Here is a 24,354-nt window from a genome sequence, read left to right on the forward strand (position 1 = left end):
GTGCTGAGGGGGCTGCTGCATCCGCTCCATGCCTCTGGGCCATCCACAACTCCAATGAGAGGATGTGGGGGACCAGAGTGCTGTGTCCCCCTCCTCCATGCGGAGCTGCCTGTAGAGATGGAGGCGACACAGACTGAGGATGTCCTGGAGTGGGAAAGAGGGGGACAGGGCATGGCGACATGTGGCATGGCTGCCTGGCCCTTACTGGCCCTCCCACAGGTCTATAATGCTTTCTTCAACTTATGTATTGTCCTCTAGGCCCCTCCCTGGGGCCATCTCTTCCAACAACTCATATGAACCCTCTCTGCGGCCTGGACCACATCAGGGCCAAGCAGTGACCACCTTGGAGGGAGTCCCTGAAGTGTCACCTGAAAACTGTCTTTCAGAATGCCTGGGGTGACTTCTGGCTTCTCCTGGGATGTAGAAGTCTCTAAGAATGTTACGGCCACCATTTCTGCAAGAAAAATCCAGATTATTCCCAGTTTCATGACTATTTCTGATTCATTCAAAGAGGTTGCAGGGCAATTACCCTGAAGTCGGAAGGAAGACGGGCACTGTGGAAGAGAGATGGGACATGAACACTGGCTGACTGTCTGCTGACAGGTGGAAGATGGAGTCACTGTGTGTGTAAGTACAGTGACTCTAAAACGTGAATCGAGGCTAGAGGCCAACTGTGGTGAGTATCAGAGTATACAATCCTCAGGAGCCACTAACCCACAGGGGAGTTTACACTGACGACAGGCCCTTCTCTGGACCTCTATCAGGGACCCATGAGAAATACTGGTGACAGTTGCTTCTGTTCAGTCTGCAAGTCATGTCCGACTCTTTGTGAGTCCATGGACTATAGCCCCCCAGGCTCCTCTGTCCGTGAGGCTTTTCAGGCAAGAATACTGGAGTGGGTTGCCATTGCCTTCCCCAGAGGATCTTCCTGACCCAGGGATTAAAGCCTTGTCTTCTGCATCGGCAGCTGGGTTCTTTGCCACTGAGCCACCAGGGATGCCCAGCAGGTAGTAAGATTAGTGAAAACCTGCCTCAGGAATGCAGGATTGAAGCCCTGCTCAGACACTTCTCCCTTAAAAAATAACATCCCCCAAACCACTGAAAGACCAGCATACCCACTTCCCTTGGGGCCCTGGGTAAGACCTATTGTAGCTGAGTGAAAGGAAAATTTTAAAATTTTGTATAGAGATAGAAAGTGTTCGGTAAAATCCTAGTACAAGTGATAGCAGGAATGTAGGTATCCTCCTGCATCTCTCAGAAGAACAGGGACAGCCTCGATTGTGGCTTTACATCACTACTGCCAGCTCCTCCTTTGCGGAAAAGATGATAGCCCTCTCTGGACAATGGCACAATCACACGTAGTTTTTGAGGATGACACAGGACACCCAGCCATGAACAGCAGCCCTGGGTTATTGGTTTGGACGTTGAAAAATATCTCCTGTAATATGAATGATAAGAAGTAATATCTGATAGTTTTGTTGCTCAGTGTGTGCTAGGCTTCATTCTAAGACTGTCCATCTCTTAAATACTTCAGTCTTATTAAATTCTTAAGTTTGTTGCCTAAAGTTAAATTCTAAAATAATCAGGAGCTATTGCTGTACCTGTCACAGAGGAGGAGACTGAGCAGAGAGGTGATGTCACCTGGCAGGGACATAGGTGGGACGGGCACTCATGATGGCCGAGTGCAACATCCTCGGCCTCACCCCTACCGGGCACCATGTCATCTCATGATTGGTAATTTGTTCCTGGTGAGGCAGGTGCCAGGAAGTCTGGTCAGTGTCCTGCTCCCACCTGCTGAGCTCCAGGTCCCTCCTCGGACTCAGCCCAGACCCCGCGTTCCCAGAGGAGGGCCCGCACTCACTCTTCTTGCAGGAGGGCCATCTGCAGGCCTTGCAGGTGCAGGAGCTGCCTGCCCGGGTGGGAAAGGCCAGCAGTGAGCAGGGGGGAAGGAGGAGCCACCGCAGACATCAGCAGGGCCCCCTCCCCCTCCTCCTGGGTCAGCATCAGCGCTGGAGCTCCCAGCCCACTCAGGCAGATAGAGAAACCCCAGCTCCTTGCTCCAGGTCCCAGGAAAGTAAATCCCCTTGGTCCCAGGCTCCAGACCCAGCCCAGGTTGACTGGGCTGGGGGCCAGGTCTATGTCCTGAACCCCAAGAGGCACTACGCCCCCTCCTGCCATCAAGGCGCGGCAGCTCCAAGGTCTCCCCCCAGCACTGGGTCCCATTCTAGCTGTCCCCTGATCCCCTGGGTGAGGACAAGAGGTACAGTCTGGAGCCTCCGTGCCCTGAGATTTAGAATGGAGGCCAAGGGCGCCTGAAATGCTCTTAGGAGCCGGGCTAGGAAGACATTCCTGGAGAAGCAAGTGACAGGGGTCCCTCTGCGATCAAACTCCACACACTCCCTTCTGCAACCCTAGGGACCCTCTGTCACGTCCTGTGCCTGCGAAGCAGACATCAGTAGGGCTCAATTCCAGGGGTCCCTCACCAGTGGGGCAGGAGCACTTGGGGTCCATCAAGAGGAAAGGCGAGGTCCAAGGTCCAAAGCAGTGGTGAAGCAGACCCACTGGTCCTGTGGGAGGCCTTGGAGCCCAGAGCCAGTCCCGCGTTCGGAGGGGAGGGGCCGCCGCAGAGGCCCCGCCCCCTGCGCCCGCCCCGCCGCAGCGCCCGGGCCGAGCGCGCGGCTCCACTTGGGTGCCGGCTGAGCCCAGGGCCCCTGTGCCCAGCGGTAAACGCTGTCCCAGCCTCCCCGGCCGCCCGTCCCCGTGTTCGCCACGTGAGCAGCCACCTGTTCCCGGGCGTCTAGGAACAGGGCTCCTGTGTCCTCGCGGCTTCCCAGCCACAGACCCCGCGCCGCCGGCCTCCTGGTCGCCCTTGCCTGGAGCCAGTGAACCACACCCGCCTCCAGCTCGCTGGTGTCCCGCTCGGCTGAGGCCGGGGAGTGGTGCCCCAGACCCAAGGTGAAGGTGACCCTCGCCACCATTTCCCCTTCCCCGGGGTCCCCAGGCATGGCCTGCCTCGGTCTCCACAACGGTCCTTTCGCAGCGGTTTTCCTGTAACGTCTCCTGTAACTGCTCCACGACCCACATTTCCTTAGGCCTCTGGTCCTCACTTCCGTTTTCCTTTCCTGAAGAGACAGTGGCGCGTTTCTCCAGGCGCCCCTTTGCCTCAGTTTTCCAGCGGCTTCCCTCAACTGTAACGGGGCCTTTCCACTCCAGCATGCAGGTTCCCTATAGGATGCCCCCCTGGAGACAGGCAGACCTGGCATTCAATAAGAAAGACCAGTGGGTATTACCCTGTCAGACTCCAGTACACACCCTGGAGTCTGTACCAAGCCTTGTTAATTGCTTTTGCTCTTTGAATTCTCACAGCAACCCTGAGGGAAATACTAGTTAGGATGGCCTTTCTCAAAGGCAAAACTGTGCACAGTACAAGGAGGCTACTCAGGCAGGCTGATGGTGCTGGGAGGGAATGCCCTACTTCTGTATTTTTTTTTTTTCCCCCACTTCCTCGTGGAAAGTGAGAAAGCTTCTCTTTAGCCCAGAACTATGTCTTCAGCACTTCTCACTGTGTAAGGCTCAATCCTGGGAGTCACATGTGAGAAAGAAAAGAAATGTATATATGATGTTCTGGTTACCTACTGATTCTCTTTTTCACTAGTGGTCAAGGGTTTTTTTTTTCCCATATATGTAAGAAAATGTATATTAATTTCATATAATGTATGTAAGAATCATTCAAAAGAAAATGGTAAGGAAACCCTGAGGCAGGTGACAGCAGAAAGGGCAGGATCCTTCAGTATCTGTTAGGAGGACCCACACTGCCTTGTTCATGGCCTTCTATCTCCAGGGTCAATGCCTCTTTTCCTGAATGGAGGGCAGCCCTCTCAGAGGAACTGGTCACATGCTCACAGGGTTGATGTGGATGACACAGAACCCAGAGCTAAGCCTCCTGTCCCCACTTGATTGTCTGGAAGGAGGAAAATGGCTCCTATGTTAATAATAATAGTAAATAAATAGCTGACATTATAGATACTCACTAAACATATTATGTCAGTCTGCACATATATTACATTCTTTCATCCTAAGAGCCAGACACTATTATTTTGTGCTTTAGAGCAGAGATGACTGAGGCACAGAGAGGTTATGTGACTAAGTGACACAGGTTGGACTGACACTCTTGCATGCTGACTGCAGCCTCCTACCCTCACCCCCCACAAGATAACCCCCACTATGTCATCCCAGGACAGGTGAGGACATGAACACCTGGGGGGAAGTACTGAGGTGGTTGTCAGAACCCTCTGCATACTCGGTGAGCTCTCTGGCCTCATCCTCCCGTCTCTCCAGCCAGGAGCACAACTGGACTGTCTCTGAGCACCGGTGCAGCTCTGAATAAGGAGAGGCAGGGTCAGCATCCAGTGGCACTATCATCAACACAGCATGGCAAGGCCAGGCGATGAGACAGCGTGGTTTAGATTCAGCCCTCTGACTATGGGCTATGTGACCTTAGGCAAGTTGCTTTACTTGTCAGTACTAGCAGTCACTCCAGACCATGCAGGTCCATTGAGTTTGCTCAAATGATGGTACAGTGACTTATTCTGTGGGGCTTATTGAAAGACATGCACAGGCCCTAGGGACACTGGATAAGCAAAGTTCCTATCTGTCTGTGGCCTCACCCTAAGCATGGTTGCAAACCAATGAGCCTTTCTCCAAGGGCTTATTGGGAGCTGCATTAATGGCAGTGTGGATAGAGAGATCATAATGGACGCTGTTCAGGTAGCCTGTGCTAGGAATCAAGCCACTGTCTCATTTATTCCCCCACATAGAAATGTCATCTTTTAAATTATTTGTTTATTTATTTATATTTGGCTGTTCTGGGCCTTCGTTGCTGAGTATGTGCTTTCTCTAGTTACAATGTGCAGGCTTCTCATTGCAGTGGTTTCTCTTGTGGGGGAGAACAGGCTCAAGAGTTGTGGCTCACAGGCTTGGATGCTCCGTGGCATGTGGGATCTTCCCAGATCAAGGATCCCACCCATGTCTCCTGCATTGGCAGGAGGATTCTTTACCACTGAACCCCCAAGTGAAGTCTTATTATCTTCTTTATAGGAAAGAGGAAATGGAATTCCAGAGTATATCAGTAACTTGCCTCTGTCAGGAAGTGACAAGGTGCCTGTGAACAAGGATGCCTGACCCCCAACCCATGCACTCAGCACAGGCTGGCTCTTCACAAAGAGCACCTGTAGGCAATCTGAGACCTGACTTCTGAGCCACGTGACTCCCCTTTTTCTTGAACATCAAATAGCGAGTCCCTCCGGCAACCGCCAGGGGGCGAAACACCGGAATTGATTACCAGTCTATGGGGTCGCACAGAGTCGGACACGACTGAAGCGATTTAGCAGCAGCAGCAGCACTTAGCACATAGGACCCTGACAGGCTACAGTCCACAGAGTTGCAGGACTGAAGCCACTTAGCACACAAGCACCAGGCCCTTCAAACTGCAGAAAAGCCATCACCCTGCAGAGGAAGGTATGAAGTTCTCTATCTGGAACCAAGTCTCAGGTACACTTGCTTTTGCTAGAAAAGAGACTGGAAAGTCCCTCCAAATCTAAATCACTTTGTGACTTTCAGGTAGCAAAGGGCTGAATTTTCAAGGAAGGGTGGACTCCAGCCTGACTTAGGGAGGAACTTTCAAAGATTCAGAGCCAAGTCAGCACAAGGAGCTCTCAGGGAAAACGGGTGTCTTGTCACTGGAACTGGCCAAGCCAAGACTGATGTTCCCTCTGGGGATGCCAAGCACAGCATCTCAGGCATGTTTGGTCTCACAGTGGGGCATTTGTAAAGTATTTCCCTCCAGGCTCCTCTGTCCACAGATTTCTCAGGCAAGAATACTGGAGTGGGTTGCCATTTCCTCCTCCAGGGGATCTTCCGGAACCAGAGATCATATCCGTGTCTCCTGTGTCTTTTGTAGTGCAGGAGGATTCCTTACCCACTGAGCCTTCAGGAAGACTAGATTATTAAAATATCTCATTAATGAAAGATAATCCACACACCAGAAAATAAATCTTTTTAAACATTTGTTTTCTTCATTTTTGGCCACACCATGTGACATGTGAGATCTTAATTCTCCCACCAGCAGTTGAGCCCACACCCGCTGCATAGCAAGCATGGAGCCTTAACTATTGGACCTCCAGGGAAGTTCAGAATTCACCTTTTTAAGGCTTACAGTTCAGTGGTTTTTCAGTATACTCAGAGTTGTGCAACCATCACCACTATATAATCCCAGGACATCACCTCAAAGAGAAGCCTCTACCCAGTAGCACTCACACATCATTCCCTGCCCCCCAAACCCCAGGCACTCAGCAACCTTTGTACTACTTTCTTGCTCTACGGATTTGCTTAATCTGGACATTTCATATAAATAGAATCATACAATATCTGTCCTTTCATATCTGGCTTCTTTCATTAGCACAATATGCAATATTTTCAAGGTTCATCCCTCTTTAGCATGTACCAGTACTTCATTTTTTTTTATGGCTCAATAATACTGCATTGTACAGACAGATATTATTTCATTTGTCCATTGATCAGTTCCTGTACATTTGATTTTTTCTACTTTGGCCCTTATAAATCACTGCTACTTGTGTACAAGTTTTTGCTGGGACATATGGAGTGGAATTGCTGGGTAATATGATGACTCTGTGTTCAATATTTTAGAAAAAAATTTTTGCCACACCACATGGCATACAGGATCTTAGTTCTGTGACCAAGGATCAAACCCATTCCACCGGTAGTGGAGTCTTAGCCACTGGACAGCAGGGAAGTCCCTGTGTGTGATTTTTGAGGAACTACCAAACAATATCCTAATGCAGTCATAACTGTATTATAGGTGTTTTTCCCCTTAACAATAGATCATGACTGCCTTTCCCTGTTAAGAAACAGAGGTGTACATCACTAGATTGAATGAAAGAACAGTGTTGCCTTAGCCGGCTATACCAGAGTGTACTTAGAGAATGTCCCATTTACTGGACATATAATGATTCTATTAGATGGGCTTTGAGCATCTTCCTCTTTCCCCTAGAAGATAAGAGCACGGTCACAGGTGTGCTCAGAGCACTCTGCATCCCTCTATTTTGTTGCTGCCACACTGCATTGCAACCCCCTATCACCTCTCCCTGCCTCTGTCTTATCTATTATATGGTGATTCCTCCAGGAGATGGACCATGTCTTAGATTTATCTTTGTCTCCATAATACTTGGCATGCATGGTAAGTCGCTTCAGTCGTGTCTGACTCTTTGAGACCTTATGGACTGTAGCCTGCCGAGGCGCCTCTGTTGATGGGATTCTCCATGCCAGAATACTGGAGTCAGTGGCCATGCCCTCCTCCAGGGGATTTCCCGACCCAGTGATCAAACTGGCATCTCCCTCTCTAGCAGGTGGGTTCTTTGCCACTAGTGCCACCTGGAAAGATGAAAAACACTTAGCATAGAGCCAGGCATTTGGTAAATGTTTGGAGAATGAATGCATAAATGAAATAATGATAAATGGAAGGAAGGGTGGAGGGATGGATGGATGAATGAATAATCACAGCCCAAGATGATGGAGTGGTGGAGTCCCTTTACTGTAATAACATTCCCTCCAAAGATTGTTGGAGCTGTGCAGCAGGAGGCTGAGTCACTTGGCAGGAACACTGTAAACTTAATCTGGGCATCAGAAGGGTGACTGGATAAATTTCAAGATGCTTCCAAAATAAGAACATGGAGCTCTGAAATAAGCCCCTTAATTCTCTAGCTGGGTGGCTATGGGGCTGGGTGTCGCTCTACAAGTTATCCAGTTGTTCTGAGGGCCCCAGACCAAAGGCTCCCCTTGTCTGAACGCCTCTGTCTGCTTGTTCCTGCCCTGGGAATCTCACAGAGCACTAAGCTTAGAGTCCAGGAAGGGAGACGCACTTAGGAAACAAATTGAAGTGTCTGTGGCTACCTGTAATTAGAGAAGTAGGTCTGGGTTCTTGATTTAAAAGAGGGCAAAGTCTTGGTGGGTGTGGCTCACACGCCCCAACCACCCTCAAGGAAGGGAGGCCAGTTTTTCTGTTATTGAGCTGCTGGAGTGGGAGCTTGCAGAGGGAGCTTTGGTCCCAGAGTGAAACAGCCCTCTGAGCAGGGCAGAGACCTGTGGACACAGGAGCAGCTGTCTTTCCACGATGTGGCTCTTTGGGCTGGTTCTGACCTCCATCTCTACTTTCACAGCTTGGGGTGAGTCCTCCTGAATGCAGATAGCCAGGGCTTCTTTGGAAATCCTTTTGGGGAACATGGGGGAGGAGATGAGCATGGGACAAAGTAGTGACAGGCCAGGCTCTGCAGCAGCACGGGCTCTGTGAACTTGGATGGTGTAGCCCAGCCCGTGTTTCGCAGCAGGAGACACAGGGGACGGAGCACACCCTAGACTCGGCTGCGGGCCACCACTGCAGAGGAAGCCAACGAGCTCACCTCCCACATCCCTCCGAGGACTTTGGTGAGCTCCTCCATGTCTTTCCCTCTTGATTGTTAATGCAGATATGGAGCAGGACCTTACCAGAATCCTGGAAGGGGTCTTTGTTTTTTTTTGGCTAAGTCCTGTCTGACTCTTTTGAGACCCCATTCAGCCTGCCAGGCTCATCTCTCTATGGTATTTCCGAGGGAAGAATATTGGAATGCCTTGCCGTTTCCTTCTTCAGGGGATCTTCTGCACCCAGGGATGGAACCCGCGTCTCCTGCACTGCAGGTGGAATCTTTCCACTGAGCCACCCAGGAAGCCTTTACGAGAATATTAATACCGGCTCTGGAGACGGCGGTGTGGGTTGCCGTCGCGGCTCAGCACTTAGTAGCTGTGTGTTCTTAGACAAGTTATGTCCCTTTTCTGGGCCTTGGTTTTGCATTTCGAAAATGGGGGTGACAACTGTATCTACCTCAGTGGGCTGTTGTGAGTTGGAAATGGGCTGTTGCTTCTAAAGAGTGCCTGAAATAGAGAAAGTGAAAAAAGAGATAAAGGAGTTGTTTTCAAAGACAGTGTATTAACAGAAAGTTTGGGCTATCCTGGGGCCCACAGATCAGGAGTGTGTGTCTAAGTCCCTTCAGTCGTGTCAGACTCTGTGAAACGCTATAGACTGTAGCCCTCCTGGCTCCTCTGTTCATGGGATTCTCCAGGCAAGACTTCTGGAGTGGGTTGCCATTTCCTACTCCGGGGGATCTTCCCAACCCAGCGGTTGAACCCACGTCTCTTACATCTACCTATATTGGCAAGTAGGGTAAGGAGCCGGAGAAGGCAATGGCACCCCACTCCAGTACGATTGCCTGGAAAATCCCATCGACGGAGGAGCTTGGTGGGCTGCAGTCCATGGGGTCGCTAAGAGTCAGACCCGACTGAGCGACTTCACTTTCACTTTTCACTTTCATGCATTGGAGAAGGAAATGGCAACCTACTCCAGTGTTCTTGCCTGGAGAATCCCAGGGACGGGGGAGCCTGGTGGGCTGCCGTCTATGGGGTCGCACAGAGTCGGACACGACTGAAGCGACTTAGCAGCAGCAGCAGCCACAGGCTAAGGAGCCAACTGCCACTGAAAAGATGATTAAGACACATTTCCCTGAAGAAGAGGGCATGGCCTTACCATGGTGGTGCAGGTTATGAAGACAGGGGTATGTCTCTAGGCAGAGGCAATAAAAAGAAATTGGGATTAAGGCCTTTATCTTGGTCGCTGATGGCAAAGACAGAGGTGAGACAGGATAAGCAGGTTTGGGAGTTCCAAGGTAGAAATGTCAGCAGGTTAGGGGGTATGCACAGTTTTCAGGTATTTTGCAATGGAGTGATTGGGGCAGGGTGATATTTACTCAATAGAGGGCCTGACTAAGAAGGGAATTGGGGTTCAGGCTACAGCAGGCTAGAAGGGGAAGTTTGTCCTATCTCCAGGGATTGGTTAACTCTGGGAAGGGCAGTCCCCCCAGAATCAGCAAGGCTGCAGGTGTCAAAGCATAAGAATACAGAACATAGAGGACATGGTTAAGACAAGAACGTAGCAAGGGACCTCAGATGCATCTGCACCATTTTATAGATGGAAAAACTGAGGCTCAGGGAGGGAAATGTACATGCCAAGGTCAGCTGAAAAATCACATTGTGAATTCTCTCTATCTCCTGAGTCCAGAGCCAGTGCTCTGGCCATCAGTGCTCTGACAGCCCAGCCTCCACTGGGTTTTGTCTTCCTCCTGGCTCTGTGACACTGTGAAGGGCCCAGAACCAAGGGGAAGCACTGACTAAGAAGCACATTAGAAGCTGATTATCCCCTTACAGCTGGTTTACCCAGGCAGGTCCATACAATTACCACCTTTAGAAAGGCCGTACTGGCTTCCTCCATTTCCTCGGTTACCTCATCTCTAAAATGGACATAATGGTGTCTCCCTAGCCAGGTTTTTCTGATTAGGGTCCCCACGTGGTACCTAGTGAGTGCTCTATGCACAAACACGTAACCAAGTGTCAACCTCTGCTGTCACCACCATTGCCTGTGCCTCTCAACCCAACACCCACATTTTCACTCTTGCCAGTCGGGCGTCTGTCCACTTCATCTCTCTTGAAGGCTGTCTTTCGATGTGTCCATAAACCAGATCTGGGTTATTCTTCTCTGTTCTGGCCACACACTTTGAGAGAGAGGTTGGCCTTTTGTCTGTATCTAAAGGGGAACAATTGGGAGGGAGAGAGCCTGGAAATCATTTCCTGTTAGGATGCAGGTGTTGAAGATAGACAAGAGAGGACTTGAGGGACAAGCATGAACAGGGGTCATACTAAGACCACCTGCCTCATGAAAGTGCAGGATGTCCCCAAGCAGGAAGCACCAGGCCTGACCTGGCAAGTGCAGGAGACACATTTGAGCTCAGTGAGAAAAAACCGCCTGCTCACGGGAATGGGACAGACGGAACGTGACCCCAAGTCTCGCTCCCTGTGATGACCCTGCTCAGAGTCATCGGAAGGAGCCTCTTCAAGCTGATTGTCTCTCTCTTACTCCAGGACAGTTCTCTGTTGCTCTTACCCCCTAAAAAAGCCAGAATGGTTGGCCTGGTATTTGGGACTCTCCCAGCCTTGAACCTTCCAGGATCATGCTCCACCCCCATGACTCTTCCTGGAGTCATGAGGAAGACCCATCGCTCTTCCTCAGGCAGGCGTTGTGCTTTGCTGTCTCAGAGCCTCCCCTCTGCACAATCTCGTCTCTCTTTATACCTTTATACCCTCTCTTCCACCTCCCGGGGTCACTGTTCCACCACTGCAAGTCCCAGATGCGAGGTCACTGCTTCCATGAACCCAGCAGTCAGAGGGCCTCGCTCCCTCTTCTGTCTCCTATGGGACCTTAATCAGTAATTCTCCCAGGACAGGGACCACTTGTCCCCACAGGAGGGTCAGGTATGCGTGTGCTCATTCTCCACGTAAGGTCAGATGTCTGAGAAGAGCAGCCGCCTCTTGCTCATCCTCTCATCCAACGTGCAGCTCACGGCCGGGATCCAGTGGGTGGTTGATTCCAGAGGCTCCTAAGTGTGGAGACTGAGTGCCATCTTCATTCCCAGCAGCTCTTCTTCATGTGTTTGTGTCTGATGTGATGCTGTTACACCTCCAATTGCAATTCATTCCTTCAGATATCCCTGTGAGTTAGGAAGGACAGTTAGCTTCACCTCTCTTATATAAGAAGAAACTGAGGCTTAGAGAGTTGAGAGGACATTAAAGATCACGTGAGAAAGGTAACAAAATCCACGCAGACTCCAGGTCACCATCACCACTGACGAGGCCTCACTTCCTCCCGATGTCCAGCAGGGCAGCCGCCTTCATCGCCTGTCGTGGACACCGCTCAGGGCAGAGTCCTGGGGAAACATGTCAGCTTAAAAGGATTTGCTCAGCCTGTGGCCGTTTTCCTGGGAGTCCCTTTTGCCAAGCCTCCTCTTGGATCCTTGAGGTTTGCTCCGCCGCAGCCTGCAGAACCATGGACCTTTGTGAAGAATACCATCTCTCACCCTCCCATGTAAGTCCGGGGTGTGGCTTTTGCATTTTTCAGTAGGGATGTTAGTCTCAAAGGGATGCAGGAAGGAGCCAAGGCAGTCCTATGAGTGGCTCATACTTCGTCCTGGAATCTTCAAGATATTGCAGATCCTTATCAACCTTCCAGAACTCTCATAGCTTTCTAGAGCCCTTTATTCAACTAATATTTATTGAGCAACTTTCCCAGGTATCTTCTAGTTTCCTGGAATCCATTAGTGACCAGAACAAAGATCCCACCTTCATGGAGCTTGCACTGTAGCTGGGGCAGACAGATAGTAAGAAGTATGCAAATTGAAACATAGATTATGTAATGTATCAGAATATGATAAGTGCTGTGGGAAAAAATAGAAAGTGGAGCAGGTGAAAGATTTCAAAAGTAATGATTCTGTTAACCTAAAACAAGAAAACAACCAGATTTTTTCCAGCAGAACCAGGGGTTTATTTGAGAGCTGCAAAGAACTGCCATCGTGGATATGCAACTATGGCAAACCACATGCAAGTCAAGTAAAACAAAGGATTTTCTCTTATAGAGGCCAACGGGAAGGAAGGAGGCACTGTTACAAATAAAAAGTCCACTGGAGGAAACTGGGAGTTTGTTATGTAGTGGCTTTTAATTGGCTGAGGAACGACAGTCTCTCATTGGCTGAGCTGTTGCCAAGGGAAGAGTTAATCTTTCTCATAGTAAAGTCCTGTCACTTCCAGCCGGAGGTGCAAAGTCTGTCTCTACCTAATGAAATCTGTATTGAGGTGAAGTGGTATGTTCCTGAGAACTGCCCCTCCTGATCTCTGCATTTTATTTTAGTGAGGTTTCCCTTTATTAATTTTCACAATTCTATTTCTTTTCCTTCTTGAACTTCACCATAGTGGGGAGTAAGGTGGGCCAGGAGATGTATGGGTGGTAGTGCTTTGGGGTGTTGATTGCACAAGTTCTCAGCTCCCAAGTGTGTCTTGCTCTCTTGACATAAGCAGAACCATTGTTGATGTTTTCTGCTTAGCTGGCCAAGTTGGGTAAAGAAGACGCTCAGCTGCTTCCCAAGGCATCTCAGATGTCTGCAAGGTTTGAGTCACGTATTATTTATCTCAGCAAGAGATTTCTAATTATTTCCAGGGTCCTGTGTCTTGCTACATTCTTTTCCTTTCTTCTCTTCTCTACTGTCCTTACTCCCTTCCATCTTCCCTTTCTTTTAAAAAACATTCATTCTTTTTCTTTCCTGATAACAAGTAATAAGTAGTACATACTTATTATATAAAAGTGAGGGAACCTCCCTGGTAGTCCAGTGGCTAAGACTCCATGCTCCCAATGTAGAGGGCGTGGGCTCAATCCGTCGTCAGGGAACTAGATTCCAAGTGCCACAACTACGAGTTCCTGTGCTGCAACGGAAAAATCCCACATGCCATGACGAAGACCTGGTGCAGCCAAATATTAATAAATAAAATTGAGTAATTTTTTTAAAGTGTGGAAGTACAGGTGAGTAAAGTTGAGAAAATGAAAACCACACAGTCCCACCACCTAGCAAGAACTGCTATTCACAGTTTAGATTCTATTTTTCCAGTCTTTTACCTGCTGCACACTTTCTCCCTTTAAATGGAATCACATAACTTTCCCTACCCACTTCTAGTGTGTGTGTGTGTGTGTTTCCCGCATCAAAAAGCAGTTCTTGCACACCATATGGAGCACAACAATTCGCCTAATTCTGTCGGGGTTTTGCCAGAGATAGCGTCAGATTCCATCAGTGAAGGGCTCAGTCCCACATAACCTCCCTCTACTTCAAACGCCAATTCCAAGTTGTCGCCTGTGTGTCTGACCAACTGGCTATAACTCAGAAGTTCCTGTGACCACCTTCCTGGGTTCTAGTAATTTACCAGAGCAGCTCACAGAACTCAACAAACTAGTTTCCCCACTAGATTACCAGTTCCTTATGAAGGGTATTGTAGGATACAAACCACAAGCCAAATGAAGAGATCCGTAAGGTGAGGTCCCTGACAGAGGACCCAGCATGGTGGCCACCTCCCTGGTTGCCCAGAGGTTAAGAATCTGCCCTTCTACTGCAACGGATTCAATCCCTGGTCAGGGAAGTAAGATCTCACATGCCACACAATAAAGAAAAAAAGCCTTCTGTTTTGGCAGGACAATCTCTGAATGTGTCTTTTTGAGTTTTCATGGAGTCTTCATTATATGGGCATAGTGATTGAAATAATCGGTGATTCATTCCCCTCCATTCCATCTCCCCTTTCCAGAGTTCAGGAGGTTGTGATAGAAGGTTCCTACTCTCTAATTATGTGATTATTTCTCTGGCAACCGGTTCCTGCTCTTCGGTATGGTCCACAAATCACCTCATTCACCCAATAGTATACACCACTCAGGAAATGACTGATACAAGGGTTTTAACAGCTATTCAGTGAAGCTGGCCGAAGATCAAATGCATATTTCTTCTTATATCACAGTATCATATTCCACCATACAGATAACTTAGATTCCTGTTTTGTTCATGCAAGTATATCATGAACATCATTCTGTATCATTAAATATCACAATATGATTTTTGGTCACTCTATTTCATTTGGTATTGAATCACAATTTCTTTACCTCATCTCATATTTGAGATTCTTCATTGTTGTTGATGTTTTTGATAATATAAGTAGCACTCTGTTGAACATCTTGTAGCTAAATCTTCCTGCATGTTATAAGTATTTTTGGATTAAGTTCCAAGATATGATATTTTGGAGTTGGAGTATTTTTAAAAATTTCCCTTCAGAAATATTCCAACTGCACCCATTTAACTAACATATGAAAACCTCCATTAGCTGAATTTTTGGCAATGCTTGGGGCAATTAAAAATGGCTTTTGGATACTGAACAGTCATTATAAAATTATTTTTTTATTCTGCATTGATTTTAATATTAGTGAGATTGACTCTGTTTCCCTATATTAAATGTTGAATTTCTTCTTTTATGAATACTATACCCGCTTGTCTTGGTCATATGGGGAAAGCTCCCCCAGGATGTAAATCAGGAGGTTCTCTTTGGAGCTCTGACTCTGCCACTTTCCCAATTAGGGATCGAACTCGTGTCCCCCGCATTGGCAGGCGGATTCTTAATCACTGGACCATCAGGGAAGCCACATGTTCCATATTTTAGATATCCTGTGATGGCAGCCTGTAGTTCCAGCCTGTGATGAGTTGCTGACAGAATTTTAGCATGTCCCTGCTGCAAAATCCTTACAGAAATCCTCCCCTCACTTACACCAGAGAGATTCAGGTGCAGAGCAGGCAAGGCATTTGCCAGGAAACACAGCGTATCAGGAAGAGGCAGGGCTAGGGTGCAGTTCTAATGCTGCCCACAAATATTTGACCCCTGATCTGTTGTAGACCCTAAATATCTGCCATTTGATTGATTTGTCCTGGTTTCTGGAAGTCTCCTGTTTCCCTGTGGGCAGAATATGGGCACTCTACAGCGGCGTCATACAGCGCTGGTGTGGACCCAGGGATGCAGGAAATGGCCCTTTCTCATGCCCATCTTTTCTCCTTTGCTTTTCATGTCTCTTCTCTTCACAGCTATTTGTAAGGCCTCCCCAGACCTCCATTTTGCCTTTTTGCATTTATTTTTCTTGGGGATGGTCTTGCTCCCTGTCTCCCGTACAATGTCACAAACATCCGTCCATAGTTCATCAGGCACTCTGTCTATCAGATGTAGTCCCTTAAATCTATTTCTCACTTCCACTGTATAATCATGCAGGATTTGATTTAGGTCATACCTGAATGGTCTATTGGATTTCCCCTCTTCAATTTAAGTCTGAATTTGGCAATAAGGAGTTCATGATCTGAGCCACAGTCAGCTCCCAGTCTTGTTTTTGCTGACTGTATAGAACTTATCCATCTTTGGCTGCAAAAAATATAATCAAGCTGATTTTGGTGTTGGCCATCTGGTGATGTCCATGTGTAGAGCCTTCTCTTGTGTTGTTGGAAGAGGGTGTTTGCTATGACCAGTGCGTTCTCTTGGCAACACTCTATTAGCCTTTGCCCTGCTTCATTCTGTACTCCAAGGCCAAATTTGCCTGTTATTCCAGGTGTTTCTTGATTCCAACTGTTGCATTCCAGTCCTCTATAATGAAAAGGACATCTGTTTTGAGGGTTAGTTCTAAAAGGTCTTGTAGATCTTTCTAGAACTGTTCAACTTCAGCTTCTTCAGCGTTACTGGTTGGGGCATAGACTTGGATTACTGTGATATTGAATGGTTTGCCTTGGAAACAAATAGATCATTCTGTTGTTTTTGAGATTGCATCCAAGTACTGCATTTTGGACTCTTGTTGACTATGATGACTACTCCATTTCTTCTAAGGGATTGCTGCCCACAGTAGCAGATGTAATGGTCATCTGAGTTAAATTCACCCATTTCAGTTCATTTAAGTTTACTGATTTCTAGAATGTTAACGTTCATTCTTGCCATCTCCTATTTGACCACTTCCAATTTGCCTTGATTCACGGACCTAACATTCCAGGTTCCTATGCACTATTGCTCTTTATAGCATTGGACCTTGCTTCTATCACCAGTCACATCCACAACTGGGTGTTGTTTTGCTTTGGCTCTGTCCCTTCATTATTTCTGGAGTTACTTCACTGATCTCTAGCAGCATATTGGGCACCTACTGACCTGGGGAGTTCATTTTTCAGTGTCCAATTTTTTTTGCCTTTTCATACTGTTCATGGGCTTCTCAAGGCAAGAATACTGAAGTAGTTTGCCATTCCCTTCTCCAGTGGACCACATTTTGTTAGAACTCTCCACCATGACTCATCCATCTTGGGAGGCCCGACACGGCATGGCTTAGTTTCTTCGAGTTAGACAAGGCAGTGGTCCATATGATCAGATTGGAGAGATTTCTGTGATTGTGGTTTCAGTCTGTCTGCCCTCTGATGCCCTCTCTCGGCGCCTACTGTCTTACTGGGGTTTCTCTTACCTTGGAGGTGGGGAATCTCCTCATGGCCACTGCTCCTGACCTTGGAGTAAAAATAAAAAATGAAATGAAAAAGAAATGCAAAAAAGCAAAATGGCTCTCTGAGGAGACCTTACAAATAATTGTGAAAAGAAGAGAAGTGAAAAGCAAAGGAGAAAAGGAAAGATATACCCATTTGAATGCAGAGTTCCAAAGGATAGCAAGGAGAGATAAGAAACCTTCTTCAGTGATCAGTGCAAAGAAATAGAGGGAAATAGTAGAATGGGAAAGACTAGAGATCTCTTCAAGAAAATTAGAGATACCAAGGGAACATTTCATGCAAATAAGGGCTCAATATAGGACAGAATTGGTATGGCCCTAACAGAAGCAGAAGATATTAAGAAGAGGTGGCAAGGATTCACAGAAGAACTATACAAAAAAGATCTTCATGACCCAGATAATCATGATGGTGTGATCACTCACCTAGAGCCAAACATCCTGGAATGTGAAGTCAAGTGGGTCTTAGGAAGCATCACTACAAACAAATTTAGTGGAGGTGATGAAATTACAGTTGAGCTATTTCAAATCCTAAAAGATGATGCTATGAAAGTGCTACACTCAATATGCCAGCAAATTTGGAAAATTCAGCAGAGGCCATAGGACTGGAAAAGGTCAGTTTTCATTCCAATCCCAAAGAAAGGCAATGCCAAAGAATGCTCAAACTACCACACAATGCACTCATCTCACACACTAGCAAAGTAATGCTCAAAATTCTCCAAGCCAGGCTTCAGCAATACATGAACCATGAACTTCCAGATGTTTAAGCTGGTTTTAGAAAAGGCAGAGGAACGAGAGATCAAATTGCCAACATCTGCTAAAAAGCAAGAGAGTTCCAGAAAAACATCTATTTCTGCTTTATTGACTATGCCAAAGCCTTTGACTGTGTGGATCACAATAAACTGGAAAATTCTGAAAGAGATGGGAATACCAGACCACCAGACCTGTGTCTTGAGAAATTTGTATGCAGGTCAGGAAGCAATAGTTAGCACTGGACATGGAACAACAGACTGGTTCCAAGTAGGAAAAGGAGTACATCAAGGCTATATGTTGCCACCGTGCTTATTTAACTTATATGCAGAGCACATCATGAGAAACGCTGGGCTGGATGAAGCACAAGCTGGAATCAAGATTGCTGGGAGAAATATCAATAACCTCAGATATGCAGATGACACCACCCCTATGGCAGAAAGTGAAGAGGAACTAAAGAATCTCTTGAGGAAAGTGAAAGAGAAGAGTGAAAAAGTTGGCTTAAAGCTCAACTTTCAGAAAACTAAGATCATGGCATCCAGCCCCATCACTTCATGGCAAGTAGATGGGGAAACAGTGGAAACAGTGGCTGGCTTTATTTTGGGGGCTCCTAAATCACTGCAAATGGTGACTGCAGCCATGAAATTAAAAGACGCTTACTCCTTGGAAGGAAAGTTATGACAAACCTAGATAGCATATTGAAAAGCAGAGACATTACTTTGCCAACAAAGGTCTGTCTAGTCAAGGCTATGGTTTTTCCAGTGGTCATGTATGGATGTGAGAGATGGACTCTAAAGAAAGCTGAGCGCCGAAGAACTGATGCTTTTGAACTGTGGTGTTGGAGAAGACTCTTGAGTCCCTTGGACTGCAGGGAGATCCAACCAGTCCATCCTAAAGGAGATCAGTCCTGGGTGTTCACTGAAAGGACTGATGGTGAAGTTGAAACTCCAATATTTTGGCCACTTGATGCAAAGAACTGACTCATTTGAAAAGACCCTGATGCTGAGAAAGATAGAGGGCAGGCAGAGAAGGGGACAACAGAGGATGAGATGGTTGGATGGCATCACTGACTCAACGGACATGAGTTTGGGTAGACTCTGGGAGTTTGTGATGGACAGGGAGGCCTGGCTGAGAAGTCAATGGCAACATACTCCAGTACTTTTGCCTGGAAAATCCCATGGGCAGAGGAGCCTGGTAGGCTGCAGTCCATGGGGTCGCTAGGAGTCGGACATGACAGAGCGACTTCACTTTCATTTTTCACTTTCATGCAGTGGAGAAGGAAATGGCAACCCACTCCAGTGTTCTTGCCTGGAGAATCCCGGGGACGGGGGAGCCTGATGGTCTGCCATCTATGGGGTTGCACAGAGTCGGACATGACTGAAGCGACTCAGCAGCAGCAGCAGCAACAGGGAGGCCTGGCATGCTGCAGTCCATTGGGTTGCAAAGAGTCGGACACGACTGAGTGACTAAACTGAACTGAACACACCCATCAGCACATAGGGCAGCCTCCTTCCTTGATCCAGAGCATTCCAGAGGCCTAGGGAGGGAAGAGGGTCAGGTCTGACTGTACATGGTCCTGGGAAACCTTGTTGAGCCTGTGGATCCCCATCGCATGCCCCAGGTATAGTAAGAACAACTCTATTTACTGGCCTGAAGCTGCCAGCCCAAGGTCTTTGAGGACCACAGGAGACATCTCCTTGGTCAGCTCTGATTGAACCTCAAGAATTCTTCTCTCTCCTTGCCCCTCACAGGTGCTCCCAAGACCCAGTGGGGGCACAGTTGTTCTCGGATCTCTTTACCAACAGAAAGGAGAACATTAGTCTCACGTTTTCTGAAGACTGTCTTTACCTAAATATATACACCCCTGCTGACTTGACGAAGAGAAGCAGGCTGCCGGTGAGCGGTGGGAACCACTGGGCAAGGCTGGTGTAGACTGGAAGGGGATGAAGGCAGTGTTGGGTGGGGGCGTCTTGGGCCAAGGGTCTTCTGGGGCTCCAGGGCTTTCTTGTGCACCACAGCCAAACCCGACATCAGGGAGCGCAGGTTGCCCACTCCTCTGTTTCCCCTCGGCCAGAGTAGGGCCCCTGGGGGAGATTGCTGCACATCTGTAAGGCACATTTAATTTTTCTTGGGTCTCTCATGCTAATAGATGGACAAGAAGGATGACTTTTAATTGCTACATTAGGAATTTGATACCCAGAGAGGGTAAAACGTCATTTCCATAAAGTTAGAGCTGGAAGCAATCTCGGAGATAAGCCAACAAGCCAACCCTTCCTTTACAGACAGAGAAACTGAGGCCCAGTGAGGGGAAGGAGCGGTCACAGAGTAGGGTTGGCAGGACTGGAGCACGGGGCTCCTGGAACAGCCAGGAGCGCTCTGACACGTGCTAGCATGGAGCCTGTGTGTGGCCTTTCCTCAGCACACAGAGACCCTCTCTGACAGCTTTCTGTGTCACAGCTTGTGGGGCAGAGCCTCGAGCAACAAAGATGTATTTTCCTTTGCCTTTGCCAGCTATCAAGATTTTCTTGTAGCTAAATTCACTTCCTGATTGTCTTTGGCCCAAGCTGATGACCCAGTGAGTCAGCATTTCCAAAATACATGGAGCCCAGATAGATGACCGACTTCCAGACTCAGGCTAGACGTTGGGGCAGGTCTGCTGGAAAAGGAGCGGTCACTGGGGGTAGAGACAGGGGAGAGAACACCCAGCCATCACCCAGGAACACCCCTGGCATGGTGCCCAGATGTAGAGAAGGGTGTCTGTGAACTTCTGACTAGAAGCTCAAAGAGGTGAGGATGATTGTTCATTCATTCATTTCCACTCTTACATACTGAGTGTACCCATACACATGGCTAGAAGTGGGGGTTAGGAGAAGAGGGAAGGGAAAACCATGACCACATAGCCCCTGGCTTGGAGGATCTGTACCTAGCTGGACTGGCCTCTTCAGCAAATCACTGCTGACCAGCCCCTGGCTCAGCCTAAACTCAGAGATGACTGCAAACTCAGTCCCTCCGCCCGGAGGCAGGCAGGGATCAGAGGTGTCGGAGGAGCAGGGGCTCTGGGAACCTGAGGCTGGAGAACCTCTAGTGTGGACACAGGCTCTGGACCTGTAGGGTCTGGGTGTAAATCTTTGTTCTGCCTTTTACTAGGTGTTTCCTCAAATCGGGGATAATCACACATGAGGTTTCAGTAACAAATATCAAGTTTATGGCAGTGTCTGGGTCAGAACATGAGGCAAGTCATCCTGATGCATTAGTTAGAGTTGTAGGGAAGGAATTCTTCTGTCCCAACAGCCACCCTGCTGTGCCATGGCCATTGGTGTCTGTGTGCTGAGTGGCTCAACATGTGGACTCTGGAGCCAGACTGCTTGGGTTCAAGTCCTGTCTCTACGGCCTATTAGCTGCGTGGTCACCTGTCTATGAAATGGGACAATTAAGAGTCCCTCTCAAATGGGTGATTTGTTTTTATTGCATACAACCATTCTTAGCATATAATTTGTAAATGAGTTCTTTTGTTTTTTATTAGCCTAATTTTTATAATATAATTTTAGTCATTCTCACTTTCTTGTTATGTGAACGCCTTAAATTCAGGGCAGTGTTTTATGAATTTTCATGTCCTCTCTCATCCTCAATTCTTCCCAAAGTCCCTGGCACCTAGTAGGTTTTCAGATCATATTCATCAAATGGTTGAAGGCTTTTTGGAGGAGGTGGTTTTAGGCTGGGCTTTGGAGGATGGGTGAGATTTGGGGAGTGGAGGAGGAAGTAGAATAGCAGGAAGTCATATTAAGAAGAGGTGCCAGTCTCGGTGTGTGCTTTGTAACACGATCATCCATTCACTTGAGAAGTTGAATTCACCACACAAAAGGTAACTAAGATGAAGTTGAAATAAGCTTCTAACCAAGGGCTTTATGCAGAGTGGACTGAGCTGTATGATGGGCCCAGGAGTGAGGGTGGTGGGAGTGCTGGGGAGGAGATGATGCTCAAGCCTTGGCTGTTCCCATGATGATGTTCTCAGCAAAAAGAGCGCTGAGCACGGTGGCACTGGGGCAGGGGAGACAGGCAGGGGCAGCCAGGGTGCCCTGAGTTGGGTGGTGGCCTGGGCTGCAGCTGGAGAATGGGTAGGTGACCAAACCTGTCTCTGAGGTCTTCCCCAGCTCTGCTTCCTGTAACCCTGTGGTTGCATCCTCCCCGGCCAGGTGATGGTGTGGATCCATGGAGGAGGTCTCGTGGTGGGCGGGGCATCAACCTATGATGGGCTGGCCCTCTCTGCCCGTGAAAATGTGGTGGTGGTGACCATTCAGTACCGCCTGGGCATCTGGGGATTCTTCAGGTAAGACCCTGGACTCTCCTGGTGGCACACTGCCCCCAGGGTGGGGGTGCTAGGACCCCACTCTGGTCATGCAAGCCCTCTGGTCATGCAAGCCCTCAAGGGGCTCCTTGCTAGGCTCCCTACTAAGACATCTGAGTCCCCTCCTAATTGGGCTCCACCTACCTTCTCATTCCCCAGCCACCCTGGTGCACCTACTTCTGAGCTCTTACACATAAAACACCTAATCTCCCTGACACACTCCTATTATTCCTACAAGCCCAACCCAGTTGTCATCTCATCTGAACTGCTGTTCTCGTTTTCACTGTGCTGCCTGGCATGTTGCAGTCTCTTAAAGATGACAGTTACCATGTAGCACAGCACTTAGAGGCTCACACATCTTTCCTCCTGGGAAGTAAAGAAGGGGTAGACTCATGTGGGAGCTCCATGAAGTCTTGTAGGTGAAGAAACGGCTGCCTGGAACTGGGAGTTGGTAAGGAGCATCTGACTCCAGGGGTACATCTACTGGGAGGAGCATTGGGCCACCCACACCATTTCCTTCTGGAATTTGGCACGTGCGTGAGTGAAGGCTTGAGTCTCCTGTGTGGATTCTGTGGGGACAGGAACCAGGTTTCCAGCAGGCAGTTACTGAGCTTTTCCCAAATGCACTGGCGCCAGGACCTCTTACCCTGAGATGCTGGGGGGTGGGCTGGGGGAGGGGTGGTCACCTCCCTGGAAAGACCTGTGGGCTGGGGAAGGGTTGTCCCAGAGGAGTCGTGTCCCCTTCACGGAGACCCCTCAGCTCTTCCCCCCACGGCCCGTGTCTGCTCCCAGGGACAGTGTAACTGCACGTACTCGCCCCACTTCCTCTCCCCCCGGCCTCTCCTCTACCACGTGACTCGGTTTCACCCCGACCATAGCAAATGCTCAATCAGTAGATGAAGGATGGCTCTGTAGAGCCCTGTAGCAGAGCAGGACAGCAGGAAAGTGAAGACCCTGTGTCAGGGCTGTGGAAGCCCAGTCCTTTCCAGAAGGCTCCCCTGGACCCCCAGCCCCATCTCTGGTCCTCAGGGCCCTGCCGGGACATCTCTGCTCCCAACCCCACCCTGTTCTCTTACTCACAGCACAGGGGACGAGCACAGCCGGGGGAACTGGGGCCACTTGGACCAGGTGGCCGCGCTGCACTGGGTCCAGGAGAACATTGCCAACTTTGGAGGGGATCCAGGCTCTGTGACCATCTTTGGAGAGTCAGCAGGAGCGGAAAGTGTCTCCATTCTTGTAAGTCTTCCTAGCCCTGATGTGGCTGCTGATAGGACCCCTTGCAGATCATCCCATCTAGTCCTGGGACCTTTGCTTCCAAGACCTGGATTCAAGGCTGACCTGACTCTGTGCAGCATCAGATGGTGGAGAGTTAATGGCCAGACTCCCCTTGGCCTCCAGGAAGCTCAGGGCTCAGCTCAGCCTCCAGGGCCGTAGCTGCAGCCACAGCTGTGACAGACACTCTCTTGCTGTCCTGTGTCGGTTGAGCTCATCCTCTCCTTCTTAATCATTTTAACGTTAGGACTCGCCTCACTTCTCTTGAGATTAGGGGTGGGTGTAAATGATTAATCAGAGGAGCTGACCATGAGGTTGGTCTGGGTGTCCTTGTCTGACTTGAAGCCAGGCCTACAGTTCAGAGAGACACGAGCACTAGGAACAGGTTGGGGGCCCCCTCTGAGGGCTCTGGGGGCTTGTCCATGCCCAGGAGGGAGGGCAGCAGTCTCTGGGGCTGAGGGATGGAGCTGGGCTGGGGAGAAGGAGAAGAAGAGGAGGGATGGGGGATGGGACAGGCGACAAGGGGACACAGACAGGACCTGGGAGTGCGGTGTGGGGAATGGGAATGAGGGAGACACCAAGGGAAGCAAAGCTGGAAAGCCAGATTAGAAGGTGCTGGGAGCTGTGGGAAACACTCCAACTACCTCACATTTGAGCAGAGGGTTAGCGCTATTAGTGCCTCTTTTTTTTTTTTTTTTTGGCCGCTTTTCATGTGGGATCTTAGTTGTCCAATCAGGGATCAAACTTGAGCCCCCTGCATTGGGAGCTTGGAATCTTAACCATTGGATCACCAGTAAAGTCCCTATTACTGCATTTTAAAAACTTATATTGATTTCACAGTTGAACACTCAGAGGAAAATGTTTTTATGCTTCATGAAGTGGAAAAAACGAAAAGTACAGAAAATCTCAAAGAAAAAAAATCATTTGCAATTCCATTATCCTTGGATACTCATGTTGAGCTGTA

At 48.6% G+C, this 24,354-nt stretch overlaps 1 protein-coding gene across 4 annotated transcripts in view; it reads left to right on the forward strand.

Annotated features, from left to right (window-relative positions):
* The first annotated feature begins 8,010 nt into the window (after positions 1–8,010).
* LOC508916 (carboxylesterase 1-like) overlaps positions 8,011–24,354 on the forward strand; it is a 32,362-nt gene continuing 16,018 nt past the window's right edge. The window contains exons 1-5 of one of the 4 annotated variants that reach the window (XM_024978071.2): positions 8,011–8,240; positions 11,812–12,019; positions 19,525–19,669; positions 21,967–22,100; positions 23,201–23,354. In XM_024978071.2, the coding sequence (XP_024833839.1) occupies positions 8,189–8,240; positions 11,812–12,019; positions 19,525–19,669; positions 21,967–22,100; positions 23,201–23,354 (693 nt within the window). In that variant the 5' untranslated portion in view covers positions 8,011–8,188. 4 annotated transcript variants of the gene reach the window in all.

This window comes from Bos taurus, chromosome 18, assembly GCF_002263795.3.
Source record: "Bos taurus isolate L1 Dominette 01449 registration number 42190680 breed Hereford chromosome 18, ARS-UCD2.0, whole genome shotgun sequence".
In the NCBI taxonomy this organism is placed as follows: Eukaryota; Metazoa; Chordata; class Mammalia; order Artiodactyla; family Bovidae; genus Bos; species Bos taurus.